The following is a 22173-nucleotide window of genomic DNA, read 5'->3' as shown; positions in this document are numbered from 1 at the left end:
TTTGCTGACCTCGACTCTGGGCTTCGTAATGTGCGGACCGACCTTGAGTAGCCATAAATTGCTATTAATGAGGTCCCAGCGGGTCCTCTCATTTTTAGATGCACGTTTACGGAAGGCTTCGTCATATTCTATGGCAGCGGAATCGCCGGCCAAGGTCCTAGCCCTGAGCACATTACCCTGGTGATTTAAGAGGTGCCAGGCCCTTTCCGGGTAGGAAGAAGCGACTACGCCAGCAAAAATGGTAAACCCTGCTATCCACTTATCAAATGACCTGACACCTACACCCGCCTTGTCCTTCCGCTTATCTCGTGAAGATGGCCTAGACTTATGGCCTTCCTCCTCCTCCGGCTTTATGAGGGTAAAGACATCGACATAGTAGCCATTGAGAATGTCCTCCTTCAACCTCCTGGGAAGATGAATACCAGGGGGATCCTCATCATCTTTAAATGCAGGAGGAAGAATGAAACCCCTGCTAAGTGGCCTTGGTTCCCACATCTCCCTGGCTTCCCCATGACCTGGCTGTTGTGGTTGCTCTTTAAGACGCTTAAGTGCCCAAGTAGATAAACCGGGCACATACGCTGCAGAGAGCCAGTAATCATTTGTCCCATCAAATGAGTCACTAGAATTAGAAGACTCACCGTCGGAAGAAGAAGAAGACGATTCTACTGTTCACCTCTGCTTGTCAGACCTCTTCCTGCTCCGTTTTTTAACAGCCTTGCCGCCCTTCTTGGGTCGTCTCTGGTCAGGACTGCTCGAGGATGAGCTGGAATGTGCAGAGGAAGGAGAGTCCCCGCCTCCCCTAGTGCGTTTATTTGAGCGGCCCCTACAAGTATTGAGACCACTGGGGCCAGGCATAGCATCATCCTCATCCTGGCGTGCATTCCACTCATTTATCTTATTAGAAAGCTTTTGCACCGCATAAGAAAGGTCTCTGAAGCCCGTAGCTCTTGCGCGAGCTTTTGCTTTAGACATGGCCAAATGGTTCACGGCTGTGGCCCCCCGAGTAGAGCTCCCAGTGCGCGGGGACCGGACTGCGTTAACAGTGGTCTGTAAAGCCCTGGTAACGCCTGAACCAGCGGCCCTAGAGTGTGTACGCCTATTTTGACTGTGAGACGGAGTCTGGTTTGTTGCAGGAGGGCCAGCACGACGCCTAGTAGAAGCCAGTGCGGCCCAAGAACGTCGAGTAGCCCCAGCCCTCCCCCTAGTCCGTGGAATAGAGACCTGCTGCTGAGAAGCAGCCTTGCATTTTGGGGCCATACTCAATTAATTATACCCACCCTGACTCAGAAATAGCAGGGGGAAATATGTAGGCAAGAAACTAAAAGCTGTAGTATATTTAAGTAAAGGTCTATAAGATAGGAAGCAATAAACAACAATTTGTAGAAGATTCAAGTAAAGATCTATGAGATAGGAAGCAATAAACAACAAGTTGTAGTAGATTCAAGTAAAGATCTATGAGATAGGAAGCAATAAACCACAAGTTGTAGTAGATTCAAGTGAAGATCTATGATATGTTAACAGGATATAAATCAGCTTTATATGCCTGACTGCCTGACTGCCTACAACAGGAGGAGCAGATAGTAAATTTCTAGCCCCAATAAGTCAACTGGAGAGCAAATGCTTGGTGTAAAACGTGTGGCTATATATGAAACAACATGTAGCACGTGTACTGCTCTGAAGGAGGCAGGCCAGCAGGGAAAAAACAGTCACCAGCAAAACATTTGCTTATCAAGATGGGGGGGGGGTTTGCTTACAGCAAAGCAACAGTCGCTAGAATAGCGTTAGCTAATCAGAAGAAAAAAGGGGGGGTTTGCTGCAGAGTAAGCTGTTTGCAGCAGCGTAAGCACCAACCCACTGAGGCAAGCGTGGGATGTATTATGCCCTTCAATAGCTTAGGCACCCTGGGCAAACAGCCCGCAGGCTCCAGCCGGCCCCCTTTTTCCCTTGTCCCCCCCCCAACTGACCACGTACTTCGATCCGATCTATCTGGGCTTGTCCGCTCAAAATAAAGACGTCTCTCTGCGCTTGTCCGCTCTCTACTAAACTCGCCTCCACACTCGCTAAATCTCTCCCTAGGCTTGTCCGCTCAATCCAACAAATCGCTCCTCAACCACCGTTCCGTCTTCAAACAGAAAACGGAGTGAGCTGTGGGCGGGCCCTGTTCCCCTTTTTATAGTATTGGGGCGGAGTTCGCCACGCCCCCACCCAGCTCCCGCCTTCCGCCCCCATTGGCTGGAACCCTTCCTTGTCCCAGCCAATGAGAGGGCTGTAGCCGGGCAGATCGGGACCGGCACGAGCCCGCGTGTGCGCGCGAACGCACATGTCGGCCGGCTGGACCCGATCGCCCTCCCCCCTCGCCGCGATCGTTCCCTCTCTCCCGGGGCAGCAAAGATGGCTCCCGAGAAGGCGGGAACCATGGCTTGTTCTTGTTTGAAATATATGTGTATGTCAGATTCCTGAGATCCCTCTACCTCGAAATATTATAGCAAATGTATCTATTTATTTGGTTTCTATCACAGGAATCTGCCGTATGCATGTGTAAGCACAGGTATCTGCTGTATGCTTATATAATCAACCTGACCCTTTACATTGTATGTGCAAAGGGGCAAAAGGAATCTACTGCCCCTGCCACACGTCAGAGGTCACTGGGCTATGATGCTCTGTGCGTCTTACTCGTAGTTGTTTTGTGGGCAGCTAGGTGCGAACCCAGTAGCCCTTTAGAGACCCACAAGATTTGGGGGGTTATAAGTTTTTGAGACACAAAGCTCTGTTTGTCAGATATGTAGTTGTTTTGTGTGTCACTTGCTGCTTATTTTATGTGTTTAATTTCAAATGTTCCATCCATGCCAGTTTTCAAGTTTTCTGGTTTTTTTTTTTTTTTTTTGTGAATGAGCATGTGTGCAATCAACCATGTTTGAACAGCGTGCGAGGAGTCCATGACCTGTTGCATAGTTTAATGTCCTGCTATTGGGGGTGCAATGTGTACTGACAATAGGAACAGAATTGCACATCGTTTTCAAAGAATAGTCTCATTAACACTCTTTCTCTAACTGAATTGTTGTTGGCATCATTCAGCTGTATCCACGCATCATTTTCACTGGCTGCAATGGGGGGAAACAGCCAGATGCCTTCTTCTTCTGTGTATTCTAAATTTTTAGGGGGGGCACTCTGGATTGTGCGGAAGCCTTCACAGCCTCTGTGGCCTTGCAAGCATTTCCTTCCACAGTAAACAACCATTTCTTACCAATCATGCCTATTTGAAATTCCATCATGAAGGTGGAGGCACGAATGTGGATTGACAGAGAAGAGCGCACATCAATTAACCTATTTTAAATTGTGACGAATCAGAAATGATAGTCATTTTCGTTGCTGTATACTAAGCTTCTAATTTAAACTCATGAGAGGTTGAAAAAGCTCGAATTACTGAACTCGGGAAACCAAGGAAGGGGAATTTGTAGGGAAATTCTCTGAGATGCAGGCTTTTAAAAAACAGACATTTCTTATCCAGACTGTGCCAGTCCTTTCCTATCACATGAGAGAGCTCATGCTTAAGGAAATGAAGGCCCGATGCATTTATACAATTTCTTGCCAAAGCAAGGAGCCAGCTAGTAATATTATTTCTCATAGACAAATATGCAGAACAGTATATTTTTAAAAAGAACTCATCATGTCCAAATTGTTGTAAATATTGTGGAGAAGGATATTTCAGAAATATATAACAGTGCCAGCCTAAGAACACTTTCCTGAAAGTAATCCTCATTGTGTAGACTTCATTAGGTTTCCGAGTAGACCTGCTTAGGATTGTATTGTAAGCCCCATCTTTTTCTGGGATATGTTGTCCTGGTCTGTAATGTAGAAAGTGCTTGACGATAAACAGGAGATTAAATTTTTGTTTGTTTGTTTGTTTGTTTTCACATTTATAGTCCGCCCTCCCCGGCAAGCCAGCTCAGGGCGGATAACATCATTTAAAATCTCCCAACATATACTAATAACAATAAAACCATCAATAAAACCATAAGAGCAAGCGTGGTGTAGTGGTTAAGAACGGTGGTTTGGAGCGGTGGAGTCTGATCTGGAGGAGTGGGGTTTGATTCCCCACTCCTCCACATGAGCGGCGAAGGCTAATCTGGTGAACTGGATTTGTTTCCCCACTCCTACACACGAAGCCAGCTGGGTGACCTTGGGCTAGTCACACTCTCTCAGCCCCACCTACCTCACAGGGTGTCTGTTGTGGGGAGGGGAGGGTAAGGTGATTGTAAGCCGGTTTGATTCTCCCTTAAGCGGCAGAGAAAGTCGGCATATAAAACCAACTCTTCTTCTTCTTCTACCTTAAAACAATAAGTACAGATGGCATATGAATCCCATTCTGCCATAAGAGCCCACACAGGCAGCTGCCCCTCTACCAACCAATTCAGTTGCCTGAAGGAGGGAGGGGTGGGGAGGCCAGTACAGATGGTATTCGCGGCTGTCCTCCATCGTAGGCCTGGTGGGAAAGCTCTGTCTTACAGGCCCTGTGGAACTCGGTTAAATTTTGTGAGTGTACAGTCTCCTTCCCTGGCAGCTGCATTTAAACTGGACTCTGTGGATTTTCTTGCTTGTGTAGGAACATGTGCTACTGGTGTTAGCAAAGATCAAAACTGCAGAGAGATCAATCACATCATCTGCTTACTCGCAGAACTCCTGCAGGAACTCTGCAGCTAAGATCAAGGACCTGTACACTTCCAGGGATACTGAGAACAATGAGAGCTGTATTTCCCAAGGTTTCTAGTATTGCCAGCTGCTGCAACCAACAAGGACATTTATCTGTGCTGTTGCCTTCCTAGAGGGGATATACCCCCCACCATCCCACTGTGACTTTGGTTATTGTTACGATTTGCAACCCAAATATTCCATGGCAGGTAAGGCCTTGAAGCGCATATGTTCTTTAGGGTCTAGAGCCGTGGTGGCGAACCTATGGCACGAGTGCCAGATCGGGCACTCAGAGCCCTCTCTGTGGGCACACGAGCCATCACCCCAGCACAGAGTTCTGCTCTGCAAATGTGGGAAGAGCGACTTGTCCCGGCTGCAGTAGGAGAAAGGAGAGAGGTTCCTGTCTGTCTGCCCTTCCCACTCTTAAAGGGCCCGCTGAACAAGCAGCTCTCCTCCCACCCCACCCCACCCCACCCCTTCTGGCTCTCTTCTCCCCTGCTTGAACAGCAAATGCGGGGAGAGCGCAGGCGACTTGTCCCGGCTTCAGCAGGAGAGAGAGGTTCCTGTCTGTCTGCCCTTCCCACTCTTAAAGGGCTTGCTGAACAGGCTGCAGCAGGAGAAGGGAGAGAGTCAAAAAGGCAATCTCAAATCCCTGGGTTGCTCTTGGGGCGCACGCTGCTCCTGTTTGCATTCTTGCTCCTGTTTGCATTCTTGCCTAATGACTCTCACTGTTAACCAGCCCACTGAACCTGATGTCTTCTCCGCACCTTTTTTAGACGTGGTGATTTTCATCTCTTCCACAAACACCCCAAGTTTGGTTTTTGAAATGCATGCGATAGGAGTGTGCAAAGGGGTTTGCTCTGACCCATAAGGACGCCTCCTTGGCCCAAAAACTGTGTAATGTTGGTTTTTATATCTGTTTAGTGTTGGTTTTTATCTCCCCCCCCCAAAAAAAAGGTTTGCTTTTCAAAGACATGTGGTATAAGTGTGCAATAGATCCAAGGTTTGCTGAGACTTTTAAAGATGCTTCCTTGGCCTAAAGTCTGTTTAGTATTGGTTTTTATCCCTCTCCCCCCAAAAAAAGGTTTGCTTTTCCAAATGCATGTGGTAAAAGGGTGCAAAGGAGTGTGCAAAGCATATAAAGCTCTGTTATTGTGTTTTTCTTTTAAGACAAAAGATGTTAATGTATGAGTTGTTTTTTCTAAACGAAAGCCTCAGTATTCAGGTTAAATTGACGTGTTGGCACTTGGCGATATATAAGTGGGTTTTGGGTTGCAGTTTGGGCACTCGGTCTCTAAAAGGTTCACCATCACTGGTCTAGAGACATTAAGCCTGGTACAGATTCATTTCAGACTGGGCCTGTCCCTAGGGTCCAGGAGACACCTAAAATCTGATATCTGAATGCCTCCCCTCCAATCACTATTCACAGTTTGACTAACTGCAAATAAGAAGACTTGATTATCATAAGTTTAAACAATCGTACTTTACGTGACCCATCAAATGTTTGTCCACATAGAATGGCTCAAGACTAGCCACATAAAGTCGAGTGTGTTTGTGTTAATCCAGTGTTTGAAACTGGATCAGAATACTTTTCTCAAAGCTATAGTTGATCCAGTATGCTTGAACATATGGCAGTGTGGCGAACACTGCCAACAGCAGAAAGGACAGGAGAAAAACAGCAGATATACTGGAAATATAGCTGGTTTTAAATTCCTTATGATATACCCCATATGACTCTGGGGCACACATTGAAAGCGAGTCCACATATCGGGAGCATATGCAGACAATGGCTACATGGCCAGTCACCATGCTGAATACCACCAACGCACAAATGAAAAACTATTTGAAATGTTGCTCATTTGAATTGTGAACAAACCATCAGTGTGATCACTCAAAGTGCTCAGCTCAAGAAGAAACCAGCATTACAAACAAGGTAAGTTGAGTAAATGAATGTCTTACTTGGAATAATCGAATCATTCCTAGTTAGGATAAAGTTCTGGTAAACAGACATAAGAAGACAGTTCCATAGCTAAAGATTACTTTCTTATATGGCCCTGTATTATAATGTACTATATCTTCAACGCAAACTAAGAAAATCGCCACCAGAATTTGTTTTATTGAACAGCACCTTTCTCCTGGGCTCACCTGAAATGGATTTGGCTAAATAAAACAATTTCAAACAAATTGGCAAAATAACTCAGGTTTTTTTTTAGCCCTAAGTTCAAGCTCAAAGTTGGGAGTTCCGACTTGGCTCAGTATAAATGTATCTTCTACCTTGTTTCCCAGGGTGTCCTGGACACAATTCAGATACTGCCAAAATCATATGAGTTGGTGGGCAAGGGGGGGGGCAGGGAGGCAGGACACAGAGGGGCAGAGACTCTCTCTTCTCATCCACATAGCTGTTCTCAACTTTTAACAGCGACTGCCATAATTATGGCAAGGTGAAGGAGAGAGGGAGAATAGAACTTCTGTATCTCACATATGTAATCCAAGCCAGAAAAGAGTTCAGGACATGCCAGCCCAGTTATCCAAATCGTTCCTCCGCCCATGTTGGACTGATTCCCAGGCAGGGAATTCTCCTCTACACCACACACACTTAAACAATATACTCTTAATTGCAGGCCCTTTTTGCACATTAAAGGCTAACTCCTCTGATCCAATGTTATTGTTATGTGCTTCGCTAACTTCTAAATAGGGTTGCCAGGTCCCTCTTCACCACCGGCGGGAGTTTTTTGGGGGGGAGCCTGAAGAGGTGGGGTTTGGGATGGGGAGGGACTTCAATGCCATAGAGTCCAATTGCCAAAGCGGTCATTTTTCTCCAGGTGAACTGATCTCTATCGGCTGTAGATCAGTTATAATAGCAGGAGATCTCCAGCTATTACCTGGAGGTTGGCAACCCTATAAATACTGAATGTTTTCAACAGAAAGGAGTTTGATGGCTACCATTCTGGAATTCTTATAATATTTGGTGTTCAGTCAGATAGCCTCTTATTACACCTGACTAAGAACCAGATTCCCTTGTGCTGCACAAATCTCTCAGTGTATGTGTGGGCTATTGCTTGGTGAGGGCCTAGCTATGTTGGAGGTGGCCCCAGTTGCCTCCAACCTAGTGAACCCTGGTGCCAAGTAAGAGCCAGAATGATGGTCTTGGTTTTCAGTGGCTGGGTCCAAACCTCACTGACCTCCAGAGTCCACTGTTTTGTTTTTGTTTTTTTGCCTGAATCTTTTCAGACTTCATCACAGATTGAAGTTTTAACCTCCTTAGGAATCTCTGTTGGTAATCAGTTTAGGATGTTGTCAACAAACGTAAATGAATTGCCTAGTTTTTGATAGCAGAGCAACGAAGATAGTGGAAGAAAGCCGTAGCACTCTGCTCGTTCCCCAAGAGGCGCAGGTTGTACGTTGCCCCAAGAATGTTGTCCAGCAGATGTGCCTGCACAAAGATGTTCCGAAAATTTAGCAGTTTTATTACAGAAAATAATACTAAACAAGCTATTTTACGTGTCTGGTTTAAAACTTGTGAAAAGGCAACTAAACACATGCATAAGACCAGTACATAAATCAGCACAATAAAACAGCTTTGTAAATATTTATGTACTCAGTGCTCTCAGTTTCATGCCTGCTTCCTTTACTTTCACCTCTTAAATGTCCTCTCTCTGTATAGTTTATGGCTGTGAGTGGATTTGGTTGTCTGCCTGACATTGCTTAATTACTTACTGCTTCCTCTGGTATCACATGCCATGATCCTAAATCTTTCCAGAGTCTGATTAACTTAGGAAGGGGGTGCACTTATTAAACTAGTCTCAATAAAACTGTTGTGGGAGTAATGGACCAGAGTTCTGAAGGTTGAATTTACCCACTGGTTACAACTAGTATTGTCCTCGTTTCAAGAACACTGAAGGTGAGCCCATTGCAGGCTGCAGTTCTACCATACACCTGCACCTCATGTGCCCTGAAATTCTCCTTGACAGGATGCTACAGACAGCGAGGCTATCCTGAGAGAACGCACTTCAAAATAATTTGTTCTTCGGGATGGGCTTGGGTTTAGGACCGTGTTGGCGAACCTATGGCACGCATGCTCGACTTGGCATGCGTAGCCCTCTCTGCCAGCACGCGCGGGTAAGTGGCTCGCTGCGGCCGGGCGCAGGGCAGCCAGGACGGGACCAAAAATTTAGACTGGCGAGGCAGCGACGAATGGAAGAGGTGGAGAGAGAGCAAGCCCGCTTCCCAAGGGACGGGGCGAGGAACCGGCAAGCTGACAGCTGGGAGAAGATGGGGTGCAGAGACGCGGCGGCACGCCGCCGCACCCCAGCTGTAGCCCCGCCGCCCAGCTGAGAGTCGGGCGGGCCCGCGCCGGGTGCAGTCGCGCCTGCGCCAGTCAGAGGACTTAACTGGGGGCGTGGGGAGGAGGGCAGGATGTTTCAACCCTAATAAGGTCTCGGGGGCGGGACTAGAGGGAGGGGCGGGGGAAGCGAGGCTTAAGAGAAGCCAGTGGAACGGAGGTGAAAGAGGAAGGTCAGGGGTCCTATTACTGGCGAGCTACAGCAGAGCGATCCTGGCTTCTTCTAAGGGAGAGAGTGACTTGGACTCTCCCTCAGAATAGTCTGAGGCCGAGGAAGCTCCCCTGGCTCGGCCCGTCCAAGCTTCCGAGGAGAAGAGGGCGGTTCCCCCGGAGGCGGCAAACCCTACACCGCGTGCCTCGTGGTTCCCAGCAGTTCCCGGAGTCATCGTTTCACATCTAATTCTGAACTTGGTCCCAGGGTGCAGCTGTTTTAAACGGTCCTTTACAGAGACAACAAGGTACGGCAATCGGGGGAGGGGGGAGGGAAGAAGGGCGAGGGATTTTTCATTATTATTTTTATTATTTTTTGCATTGTGTGGGAATCCCAAAAATGCAAGCGGGAGAGCGAGCGATCCACGGAGCTCCCCCTCCTTTCAGCTGGAGGGCTGTGCAACTTCTTCCACTGGGCTTCCCCCCCCCCCCAATGCAAGCCGATCCCCCCCCCAACACCCCTTACTGAGCAGGAAACTCTGCAAGAGCTTTTGGATCGACTCGATGGTTGTTTTCCAGTTCAGTCGGTTTCTGTTCTTCTCTCTCCCCGCCCCCCCAACTCATGCACGCACACAGTCCGGGCGGTGAGGGGGACACACACACACATGCGCTTCTGGTCAAAGTGCAGAGCCAGGATGAGCCGCGATAAACAGCAAAAATCCCATTAATTGTTCAAAAGCATGCCAAACGCAAACTTTTACCTTTCAATAAAAAGTTTATTGTGGTTTTCTTTTAAGGCAAAAGATGTTAACGTATGAGTTGTTTTTTCTAAACTAAAACCTCAGTATTCAGGTTAAATTGCCGTGTTGGCACTTTGCGATAAATAAGTGGGTTTGGGGTTGCAGTTTGGGCACTCAGTCTCTAAAAGGTTCGCCATCACTGGTTTAGGATGTCAGCCAGAGGTTGCGCCACGTGAACTTACTGCTTTGTGGTGTAGCTCGCGTTCCCAACCTTTTTGAGCCTTTGGGCACCTTTGAAATACTGACACCGGGTGGTAGACAGAGCCACAAAAAGGTTGCTGCCGAAGGTGGAGCCAGCAACAAAATGGCTGCTGTAGCTTCCCTTCTGTCACACACTTATGATGCTTGTGCTGTGGTGGTGGCTTTTGCCAAAGCAATGTTTTTAAAAAATCTGCACAACCAATCAGATCTCCAGTGGCCAATCTTGCTGGGCAAAAGCCCCACCAGGCCCCACCCACTTTCTAAAAACACTTGGTGGGGGCCAGGAAAGGTGTCAGCGGGAGCCTCGGTGCCCACGGGGACCCCTGGTGCAACTGATTTATCTCCTGCTTATAGGCCATGGAATTGGATCAAGAAATTAGGAAACCTACAACTAAATCCATTTGAAGGAGGAGTTGTTTTTTATATTCCAACTTTCTCTACCACTTAAGGGGGACTCAAACCGGCTTACAATCACCTTCCCCTCCCCTCCGCACAACAGCCACCCTGTGAGGTTGGTGGGGCAGAGAGAACATGACTAGCCCAAGGTCACCCTCCTGGCTTCGTGTGTAGGAGTGGGGAAACAAATCCAGTTCACCAGATTAGCCTCCGCCGCTCATGTGGAGGGGTGGGGAATCAAATCCGGATCTCCAGATCAGAATCCACCGCTCCAGACCACCGCTCTTAACCACTACACCCCATTGGCTCTCCTTTGCTGCCATAGAGTCACTGAGTAGCCTGCAAGAGGCCACTGTTTCAGCCTCAGTTACATTTCCCTCCACGTGGCTTCTGTGATGATCTATTGGGGAGTTGGAAAGGGCTCTAGGAACTGAGAAGAATGCAGGAAACTCCCCATTCCATGCCCAGATGTGTGCCTTCTGTGCATGGATGACTGGGTAAAACCATAATAGCAACTGCAAAGAACTACACTTTGGTCATAAAAGTGCTAGATATAAACATTAACCATGAGAAAATGTAGTTCAGTTTCTGAACATCTTGCCTTGTTGGGTGACATCTTCGGTTCCCTCCCTACCCTTGTTTCCTCTTCCGAAACAAGAAGAATCCTGTGTACCGAGGGTGGGGATCAAAATGTCCTCTTTCCTTTCTCTGAAGCATTAGAAGAGGCTGCCAATGAAGACAGGATATTGGAAGGAGTGGACAGGGTGCAAACAGAAAGGATACCAGGAAAGTGGCTTAACAGATGGGGTTCGGGCTGCCTTCTTTGCTCTTGTCATAGTTACTACAGCTTTTACCTGCCTTATGGGGCAGACATTCACTAGGCTAGTCTATAGGCAATGCCACCTTCATGTCCATTTGGTGTGAGCTCTGTCAGAGAAAGAGGTGCTTCTTGGCTGTTTAGGATTTAGTTGATTGTGGTATTTGGGGTTGCTCTATCCTATTGTTTGTTTCAGTGAGTGATCTATGCCTTCAGATGTTCTTTATCCCCAAGGCTAACTGTACATTATTCATTTCTCCTTTCTGTAGCCCATAATTGTTTGGGTGATCACAAACTAGATGGGCTTTGATTAGATGGGCTTCAGCTGATGGACGCATTTGAGCACAAAGAGCCCTGGGGAATGCAGCTTTCAGATTCTGCTGAATTCCATGAGTCTCAAGGGCAATTTGCACATTTTTAGTGTAAACAATTTCCACCTCAATGTCTACGTGATAAGGGACCAGTTCACACATACATCTGCATCATCCAGTTTCTTATCACTTGATTTCTTTTGTTTTGCAGCTGAACTAAATCTACTGCAAAACATGATTTTATTTCTCTCATTTCTCTCACTGCTTTCCAAACAAGGCCCCACCAGGTAGATGTAAAGAGATAACCAAGTTCTGCCTGTGATGCTTGAACTGTGATGGTTCATACATATATAGGGTTGCCAGCTCCAGGTTGGGAAATACCTGGAGATTTGGGGGCAGAGCCTGAGGAGGGCGGGGTTTGGAGAGAGGAGGGACTTCAGTGCCATAGAGTCCAATTGCCAAAGCAGCCATTTTCTCCAGGTGAACTGATCTCTGTCACCTGGAGTTCAATTGTAATAGCAGGAGATCTCCAATTACCACCTGGAGGTTGGCAACCCTATTCATATATGCAAGTCACTTCTTAATAATGTAGTCATCGAGTGATTGATGTGAATGTGTGAAGAAGTCTCAGATGGTATTGTAGTAGACCTCCCCACATGGTAAAATGAAAAATAACAGGCTAGCACATCTTGAGAAATGCTAGAAAGCAAGCATGTGTTAACAAGTTGTTAACATGACCTTATGATGTCTTTACATTTCATTTGCCCTTTCTGGAGATTTTCTGACCTTATTGCTCTCTCTGTGTGTAAACAATAGTAATATCGACCATTGAAGTTATTTTGACATGTGCATGTAGCTGAGGCCACCATTTCCAGATGATTGCTACTGACGTTTGTAGAAAATGGCTGGCACCATCTAAGTGGAAATCCTAAGTTTTTTTTCCCTTCCTCGTGTAGCTGGAGAACTTTAAATGTATTTTAAGTAGCCTGAAGAATTGCCAGCAACAATTGATTACTGTTTGATCAAATGTATTACTTTCCTTTGCTGAATAAAACTGATTGTGAACAGTTGAGACCTCTATAAATCCCGGTGACTACTAACTATGACATTTCCAGTACATATTGAAAGTAATTAGTGACACCAGAACATTACATATGTTCCTTTTGCTGCAGATATGCGGTCTAGCTCTATCTTCATCTCCGTGTGAATGTAAATCAGTACTAATGGCAGAGGAGTTAATAGGGAATACTGGCCCCATCAAATTAGCATGAAGGAAAGCATAAAATGTTATCAGGCTACCTCCATTCTTTATGTTGTTAAAGCCAAATCTGAGAGCAAAAGTGTACGCTGATACTAGCTTCAAGTTTGCTTAGATTGCTGTCCCAGAATGAAATTCCATAACCAGAAATACCTCATGGTATATGGGTAGGGTTGGCAAGTGCCCAGTGGTGGCGGGCAATGCGTGCACGTGCACCCCTGCGCTTTCGATTTTTCCCGGAAGTGACACAGACGTTCTAGCAACCTCCGCCGAAACTCTATGGAAACCCTAGAGTTTCGGCAGAGATTGATAGAGTGTCTATGCGGGTAGCGCGCTGCTGAAGAGCGCCCACTGGTGGAGCGAAGAGACTTGGTAAGCCTATATATGGGGCTGTTTATAAATTTGCTTGCCCCCTTTGTGCAAAAAAGTGTGAAGAAGCACTAAAGACATAAATCTCACATATTTGTAAAATTGGTTAGTGCTGTTACCCTCGTACTGCAAGTGGGAGGCTGAGAAAAACGTAGCTTGCCAAAGCTTACTAGTGCATTCAAGGCCAGGAAAATTTTGAACTGGGTATGTTCCATTTCTCACTGTTAGCCACTGCACTACTCCAGTGTGTTTGGCCAGTTTACTCTGGGTCAGATCTTCCAGACACTACAGACACACATCTCAGCCGTTGTTAGGGTTGCCAACCTCCAGGTAGTAGCTGGAGATCTCCTGCTATTACAACTGATCTCCAGCAGATAGAGATCAGTTCACCTGGAGAAAATGGTCGCTTTGGCCATTGGACTCTGTGGCATTGAAGTCCTTCCCCTCCCCAAACCCCACCCTCCTCAGGCTCCACCCCAAAAACCTCCCGCCGGTTGCGAAGAGGGACCTGGTGTGCAACCCTAGCCATTTTGGAGTCACATTTGGTATTTTAAAAACAGGTCAGCCAGAATTGATGTTCAAAACCAAAACTCTGTATATTTTTCACCTGTATATTGAGTGCCATGTACCTACACTATTCTCTGCCAAAGAATGGGGATTTGGGCTCCATACTGAAAATTTCCTGTGAAAATAAAATCGCCCTGGTGCTACTGAGACGGAAAGCCTTTTGGTTAAACACTAAGTGAAGTCAGTGCTATTGTATTGCCTAACGGAGGTGTTCAAATTAATCCCACCCCTTTTACTTTCTAACAGGTTAATGTAAAAGCTGTTCTGTGGGGACTGAAAATAATAATTTGTTAATTCCCCTCAGTATTTCACGCTCCTCCATAGTGCAGCTAATTTTCTCTGAATACCTTATTAAAATTCAGAATGGCTTTGCGGGGCCCACCCTAATAGCTCTCTCTGAAGCAGGAGCTGTGAAGGTGAACGCTGACAATGATGCTATGATTTTTTTTTTCTCCCCTCCGTGTTTTCCAGGTTTTATTATTCTGGCTTCCATCCCTTGAGGGCCGTCCAGCTGATGCGAGTGACCAAATTGCAGTACAGCCAAGACATGTTTCCTCGTGCCCTGGAAACCCTGAAGCAGGTCAGTTCTCCCCACTGTGGCGCTGCCACGTTCCCTTTCTCTACTCCCTAACCTGTCATCTGGCCAATTGTTTCCCCGCACCCTCTAGCTCACACCTCCCCACACGCACACTTTTTAAATGCCAGGCTCCCGTTCCCACTCGGGTTTCGCTGCATCATCTCCTTAGGCAACAGCTTCAAAGTGAGGCGATGGGTCACTGCAGCTTGCACCATTTCCAGGGCTGACTTCCTCTAATATCAGTTGTTGGTAATTACTGTTCAGTAGCTAGGGGGTATCATTAATCACCTCCTAACCCTGAATGGCAAATAGCTATTAAGTCGGAGGAAGGAAAGACTCTTTCAGTGCCTGATTCTATTTCTCCTCCTCATTCTTGTGTATCTGTTATGTCTTGCATCTAGTTTTATGGGGGTGGGGAGGCAGAATAAAGAATAGGGAAAAATACTCTACTGTCTGTGCTCACAGGCAAGGCTCAGAATCACAGAGTTGGAAGGGACCACCAGAGTCATCTCATCCAACCCCCTGCACAATTCAGGAAATTCACAGCTACCTCCCCCCTACACCCCCAGTGACCCCCTACTCCATGCCCAGAAGGTGGCAAAAAACCCAACAACAACCCTCCAGGATCCCTGGCCAATCTGGCCTGAAGGAAAATTGCTTCCTGACCCTACAGTGGTGATCAGCACTACCCTGGCCATGCAAGAAAGGGCCATGAGAGCCAGACACTGATGCAAACATTCCTGTCCTCTTTCTCACGATCTGCCTAAGGTCATAAAATCAGCATTGCTGTCAGATGGCCATCTAGCCTCTGCTTAAAAACCTCCAGGGAAGGAGAGCTTACCACCTCTCGAGAAGCCTGTTCCACTGAGGAAACTTGCAGTAACACCCTTGCAGTAATGCTTATTGAACTGACATGGGTAGAATTGCACTAGAATTAAAAATTCTGCATTGTTCCAAACTCTAGGGCTATAACCCTGACATTAAAAAACTAAAAAGAGAAGTAATGAACAGATGAGTTGATGTCCTTAATGGATGGTATCTAAAAGGGGGATTTTGATAAACATCATGATCCAATACTGTCCTGAAAACAAAATTGGATTTTCAGTAGGAATTTCTGGGCCAGATGGGGTGACTCCTCCACTTTCAAGTTCTGTCCTTGGAAACTTGGATAGTGAATTCCAGTTGGTTTTCAATTTGCGCTTCTTGTAGAAGTCATTGTGAATGGAAGGCAATAGTAGCCCTACCACATTTAGCATTGTCAACTTTGCAAGGGGAATTATAATGGCATCAAGTGCAAAATGCATTTTAGGACCATCAGAAGAAGAATGGGTTTGTCAGAGTCCAGTCTTTTTAGCATATCTAATTATTTGCAAGAGGATTCAGAATAACAATAAAGCACACCTGGGTGGGGCAGACTGATATATTTGGTAACTTAAAGCAGGTGCTTTATTGCATCATTATGAGACTGATGCTCACTCTGTTTATTTAAAATTCTAATCCCCTTTATTCCGAGAGATGGTTAGCAACCCTAAAACAACGATCCATTAAACATATTGCAATAAAAACCCTCCTATATAATGTTGAAATACTATATTGAGCTACACATCTGCCAACAAGCTGCCTTATTCAGAGCATCCCATGAATTTGCTAAATATTCACAAAGGGCAAGGTACATGTCACATATTTGCCAATAAAAGGTAAAGGTAAAGGTCCCCTGTGCAAGCACCATGTCATTCCTGACGTCACATCCCGATGTTTACTAGGCAGACTTTGTTTTACGGGGTGGTTTGCCAGTGCCTTCCCCAGTCATCTCCCCTTTACCTCCAGCAAGCAAGGTACTCATTTTACCGACCTTGGAAGAATGGAAGCCTGAGTCAACCTTGAGCCGGCTACCTGAAACCAACTCCTGTCGAGATCGAACTCAGGCCGTGAACAGAGCTTGGACTGCAGAACTGCAGCTTACTACTCTGCGCCATGGGACTCTTTGCCAATGCATACAATAAATTCCCAGGACCAGCAAAGCCTTCTGACGGCTGCCTCGTGCGCTTCACCAACTTAATCCTTTTGGTCTTAAAAATGTTTATCTCAGGTTCCAGAATGACCAGGGGCTGAGATCCAATGAGGACTGTAAGGGCGAAAACGCATGGTTGCTTTTTCTTCCTTTAATCCCTGTTTCAGCCAGGATTCAGCCAGGACCGAATGCATGCGTTTTGCCTAATGTGTGTTCGATCCTGGCTAAAACAGGGATTAAAGGAGGCTAAAGCGACCATGCGTTTTCGCCCTAAGATTCAGTTGAACTAGAACAACAGAGAAGAGAGTAATTAGAACTCTGATAGCTGTTGAACTTTAATGTATGTCTTCCGTGGTGGAAGACTCTTACAACAATTGCTGCACAGTATTTCTGATTTACTTCATGTTAGGAGCTTTCAACCATTAGGAAATGACGGTTTATATATTTTGTACAGCGGAAGTGTTATATAATTGCCTGCTGTGTGAGGTTTTTCTATATGAAATGAGGGCTAATGTGTATATTCTTATAAATATGATCAGCTTTTGCATTATATATTGGAGCTGTTTTTACATTGACTATTTTGATTTCTTATATTGCATCAGAGTACATATTATACAGCAGGTGGCTTTTGGGTTCTTATAGGCTCCTTTTCTGCTGTTATGTTCCCAAGTCTGCCATGAAGCTACTCAGATTCATGGGACTGTGTTTAACGGTAGAGTGAAGTTCACATCCTGGTGGAAATCTGTCCAGGTCAATCATTTTGCCCTGGATGTAGGTTTGAACGTTTGTGATTAGACATATGTATATCCAGCGTGCCTTCAGAAGTAAACAGGTCACAGAAAACACTATTCTGCTAGTAGATAATAACAACACCAAACTTCCCCCTCCTGGGATTCCTAGTAATTAAAGAATTGTTTAGAAAAAAATAAAAAAGCACTCTGTCTTGTGGATCCAGTTCCTATATTTTACATCCTCTGCCAACAGACCTCATTCCCACCACAAGCCTTGCAGATGGAAGTGTTCCTCCAGGGTACCACAGAAGCTGCAAAATAAGCTGAATTATCACTCAGCTGACTCCTGGGTTAGAGCTCAGTCAGCTGCCTTACCACTTACCAGCTGACCCCAAGGTCAAAACTTCTTCCTCGGGGAGGGATCAGTCCCAGCAGCTTGTCTGAATGGAATGGGCTCTGCTGAGCTCAGCTCCTGCTTCCCTCCTCCCCCCCCCCTCACAACACACAGGCTGCTTTTGCAACTGGATCTCCTGCATGGCCTGGACTTCATTGTCCGCTTGTGGCTCATCTGATCTTCAGTTGCTTCTTGTGGAGCTTGGCCTGGATCGCACCTGTGGACTGGAGTATCCAACCTCCAGGTACTAGCTGGAGATCTGCTATTACAACTGATCTCCAGCTGATAGAGATCATTTCACCTGGAGAAAATAGCCACTTTGGCAAATGGATTCTATGGCATTGAAGTTCCTCCCTCCCCTCCCCAAACCCCACCCTCCTCAGGCTCCGCCCCCAAAACCTTCCGCTGGTGGCAAAGAGGGACCTGGCAACCCTACTGTGGACTCATTGGGCTGACAACTGGCTTCCATCAAAATGTGACCCCTTGAGGCCTGAACTTTGCAGGATCTTGATAAAAGGTGCATTTCAGTATCTCCCAAACTCATCTGCTAATGGAATGAACCCCATGAGTCCACTGTACTCCAATTTGACAACATTCCACTCAAAAAGCTCTTCTAATCAATTGGGTGGGCAGGTCTCTTTTATTATTGTGGAATCACTGGTCTTGGAGGCTTTGGTTTATGTGGGATGCCATATTTATAGCAGAAATAACAAATCAGATACCCATATTCTATCGCTGTTGCTGCACACACATAAATGAGACCTGCACCTGTTTCATCTACCTTTTTTCTCTTGCTGCTTTAAAATGCCAAAGGAGAGGTGGTGTAGTCCACCATGGGCTATACCACTTCAAATTGCAGGTGGGATGGGGGGAGTTCGCCTTAGGTGGTTCTCTGATGCAAAAAAAAAAAAGGACGTATAAGTAGCAAGACAGGCCTGCAAGGACTATACCGTATATGATGGGTAGATTCTAAGTAAAGTTAAGTTTTTAAGAATCAATTACATTATGTGATGAGAAATGGGTCTCTTGTATCCTGGCCTTTGGTTCTCCACGGATTCCTTGCAGTGGGAAAAACTGCAACACAAAGGCTTTCCCTTCCGCTTCAGAATGGGAATATTTGAAGCCTTTGGAGCCGCATTTCATTTGGACAGATTCTTCCCAGCTTGCACGTGGATGATTAGCTGCATGTGCGATCAGAGTAAAACAAGTGTGACTTTCTAGGCATTTGTCCTTCCTTTGCCGTCTCGAACAAGCATTCGTTTTAATCAAGAGACAAAGGAGAAACAGAAATTATTTCCCCACTCTTCCCGCCCTTCACTTTGTAGGCTAGTTTGTTTCCTCCTTTCATCATGACTGAGTGGTGCTGCAGCACATTTGCGTACTGTTACATGCCATTCTGATGTGAGGCGCCCAATGCAAATCAGACTCAAAGGAATGTGTTGGACTTCCCTGTGCATTCAGAGGTACATGCGTACCGATAGCTAATCAGGGTTTGTTTGGGGGGGAGGGGGTTGAGTGAGAAGCTATGGCTGCAATCCTGAGAACACTTTCTTGGGAGTAAGACCCGCTGAATAAAATGGTATTTGCTTTCAAGTAGACCTGCGTAGGATTGCTCGCCGAGTGGCTTGGGATATCATGCCCTGTTTGTGTGCTCAGAGTAGTTTCTCATAGTAAAACAAGATCCTTAAATAATGAGAGGAACTGTTGGTTCTAAAAACCCAACAATCAGCATTGTGGAAATCTACACTTAACTGTCATCTCATGGAGGAAAACTGGAATTGTTTCTGTGTTATGGCTTCTACATACCACCATTATAATATTGAGGTTGGCACATTACTGCATGGGTGTTTTATGCTTAGCCCATACACAAGGCCAAACTAGCCATCATGCTAAATGGCTGGTAGATCCCTGAAAGAGGCTGTTGTTTGTTTGGCTCTCCTTGTCCCCTCTATAAATGGGGCAGGGGTCATTTGAGGTTTTATTTTGTTGTTTTCTTTTTTTTTCTTTATAATTTTTATTTATTTTATCAAATAAGGGATAAAAAAGGGAAAAAAAGGGGAGGGGATAGGAAAAATCCGTCTGTTACAAACAAGCACACTTTTGGTCTCATAAATTCAAAAACATTCAATATATTCAACCTTTAATTATCAAGCATTTTCATTAAATTTGTATAGCTACAGTTATCTAAATATGTATTCTAATGGTATATTTAACTATTTATCCGCTGACATATAGATATAGAATGACTGCCATTAAACTGTTCTATTGACTCATTTATGGTAGGGTTCATCATAATGAATGATGATGATCATTATGATGTTTTCAAATTGTGTTGCACAAAGCCACCTTGAACCATGAAGAAAGGCAGGATTTAAATATTTTAACAAATAAATGCAGTGTCTGGTAAAACTTGACCTGTGTCCTGCTATCAAAATGTTCTGTAATTCTCTACTCACACTCTATATGATTAGCTACCATTGGCACTGGGGAGGTGGCTATGATGCTATTACATGGGAGGTTTCTCTAAATATTCTGAAGGAGGGCAGGGAAGTAGATGTACTGTAGGCTGTTTTCAGCAGTAGTCTCTTATTTAGCCCAATGTTTAAGCTGACCCCCTATTGCTACTCTTTAGATAGGGTTGCCAACCTCCAGGTGGTAGCTGAAGATCTCCCACTATTACAACTGATCTCCAGTCGATAGAGATGGGTTCACCTGGAGAAAATGGCCATTTGGGCAATTGGACTCTATGGCATTGAAGTCCTTCCCCTCCCCAAACCCCACCCTCCTCAGGCTCTGCCCCAAAAACCTCCCGCCGGTGGCAAAGAGGGACCTGGTAACCCTACCCTTAAGAGTAAGCTTTTGCAGTGTTTTTTGGTCGCCTTTTGTTTTTCAACTTCTCTCTTTCCCGTTGAAGCAATGTCTCCCTTAATTTCTTGCACATTCTTTCATGCAACGGTATTCTGGGCTTCTAATACAAAGAAGCTGGCAAAAAGACTAAGAATGCTACCACTTTATTCATTCTTGCAAACTTTTATACTGCAATCTCTCTCAAGTTGCTAGACAATAAACCATAACCCGATAAACAACAATGAAACAGCATTAAGAAGAAATAACAGTTAAATTTAAACTGTGCAGTAGAAGAAAACCACAGCCACATTATTCCACATGAAGAACATTCAGCAAATTAAAATGCTTTCTTTAAAATCCTTGTTTTCTCCTCTGGTTCCAAACAAACCATGAATCCAGTGGGGCCATAACGTGTGCTACAGAGAAATTCCTTCTCTTGCCCATACCGTTTTCATGTTCAGAAAGGACAGGGATGCAGGTGAAGACTAAACTGATATGTGGCTTTTCAAAGTTGTACAGGAACAAAGCATAAAAAGGGGGAAAGGACCTGCCAGCTAAAACCGGAGCGTGGGTCGCTTATCTTTCTTCTCCTCTTTACTGTAGGCTTACGACATTATGAAAGTGACCCATGGGGCAGAGCACAGCTTTGTGCACGACTTGATGATGCTCAAGGAAGACTGTGAGGCAGGCATGAGAGCAACGAGCGGCCTTCAGACCGGATGAACTCTGCTCTGCCAGAGGGAGGCCAAGAGAAGATCCTGAAGAAAGCAAAACTACTTCTAGACAGGCAACATGGCAGCGAAATCTCCATGGCTATTGCCAGGGGGGAGGTTCTGTTTGCTATATAGCCTCTGCCTTATTACTTCTGTTAGTTTTCCAGCTGATGTTTCTCTCCAGTGGCCAATTCCAGCTTCAATGTGCTGCCTGCAAAATAATATGTTAATTCCTGGGCAATTCCTGGTAAAACCTCATCTAACTATTAAAAACATAGAAAATACTAGTTTGTGGGAATGATTTTTCCTCATGTGTTTTTAAGATGCCTTCTCTGTGATTTGATCTAGATTACTGGATGGGTGTAGAGTGCCTCCGAACACTGGAGAATGTAGACTCCATTTTCCAACCAATGAGATCTCTTCATAAATGTTTCTTTCCCTCCCATACTTTGTCGATGCCAGGTATGGAGTGAGTTCTTTATATAATCTCACTTTATATTATTTCTTATCTTACTCTGCCTGGCATGTCTGTTATTAGTGTGGTGATCATGAAGTTTGCATATTAAAACTGAATCAGATCTTCTGCAGGTATCAGCTGACTCAGGTCATACGAGTTACACGAACTTAACCATACTTCACATTTCAGCAGTCAAAGTGCTTCACACACATTATTTTGTTGATTTCCACCATATGAGCCTGATTTGTGCTGTAAAAAATATCCTGAAGTAATTTACTGACACTGCTGAGTATAAAAAATATGAAATATCCCTTGGCTCCATCATCAACCAAAAAGGTAGACTGCAGCCAAGAAAGCAGAAGGAGATTGAGACTGGGAAGGGCAGCCATGAAGGAGCTAGAAAAGATTCTGAAGTGTAAGGATGTGTCACTGGCCACCAATATTAAGTTAATTCATGCCATCATATTCCCTATTACTATGTGTGGGTGTGAAAGTTGGCAATGAAGAAAGCTGACAGGAAGAAAATAGATTCCTTTGAAATGT

At 45.3% G+C, this 22173-nt stretch overlaps 1 protein-coding gene across 1 annotated transcript in view; it reads left to right on the top strand.

The window, feature by feature from the left end:
• The window catches only part of SMYD3 (SET and MYND domain containing 3), a 436856-nt gene extending 415698 nt beyond the window's left edge, over nt 1–21158 (top strand). Inside the window, exons 9-10 of the mRNA XM_056852870.1 lie at nt 14372–14480; nt 21064–21158. Coding sequence (XP_056708848.1) covers nt 14372–14480; nt 21064–21143 — 189 coding nt within the window. The 3' untranslated portion in view covers nt 21144–21158. The remainder of the gene's footprint in view (nt 1–14371; nt 14481–21063) is intronic.
• Nucleotides 21159–22173: the final 1015 nt, after the last annotated feature.

The sequence above is a fragment of the Euleptes europaea genome, chromosome 7, assembly GCF_029931775.1.
Source record: "Euleptes europaea isolate rEulEur1 chromosome 7, rEulEur1.hap1, whole genome shotgun sequence".
NCBI lineage: Eukaryota > Metazoa > Chordata > Lepidosauria > Squamata > Sphaerodactylidae > Euleptes > Euleptes europaea.
Note: the sequence above shows the minus strand (reverse complement) of the source record. Positions and strands in the feature narration are given on the sequence as shown.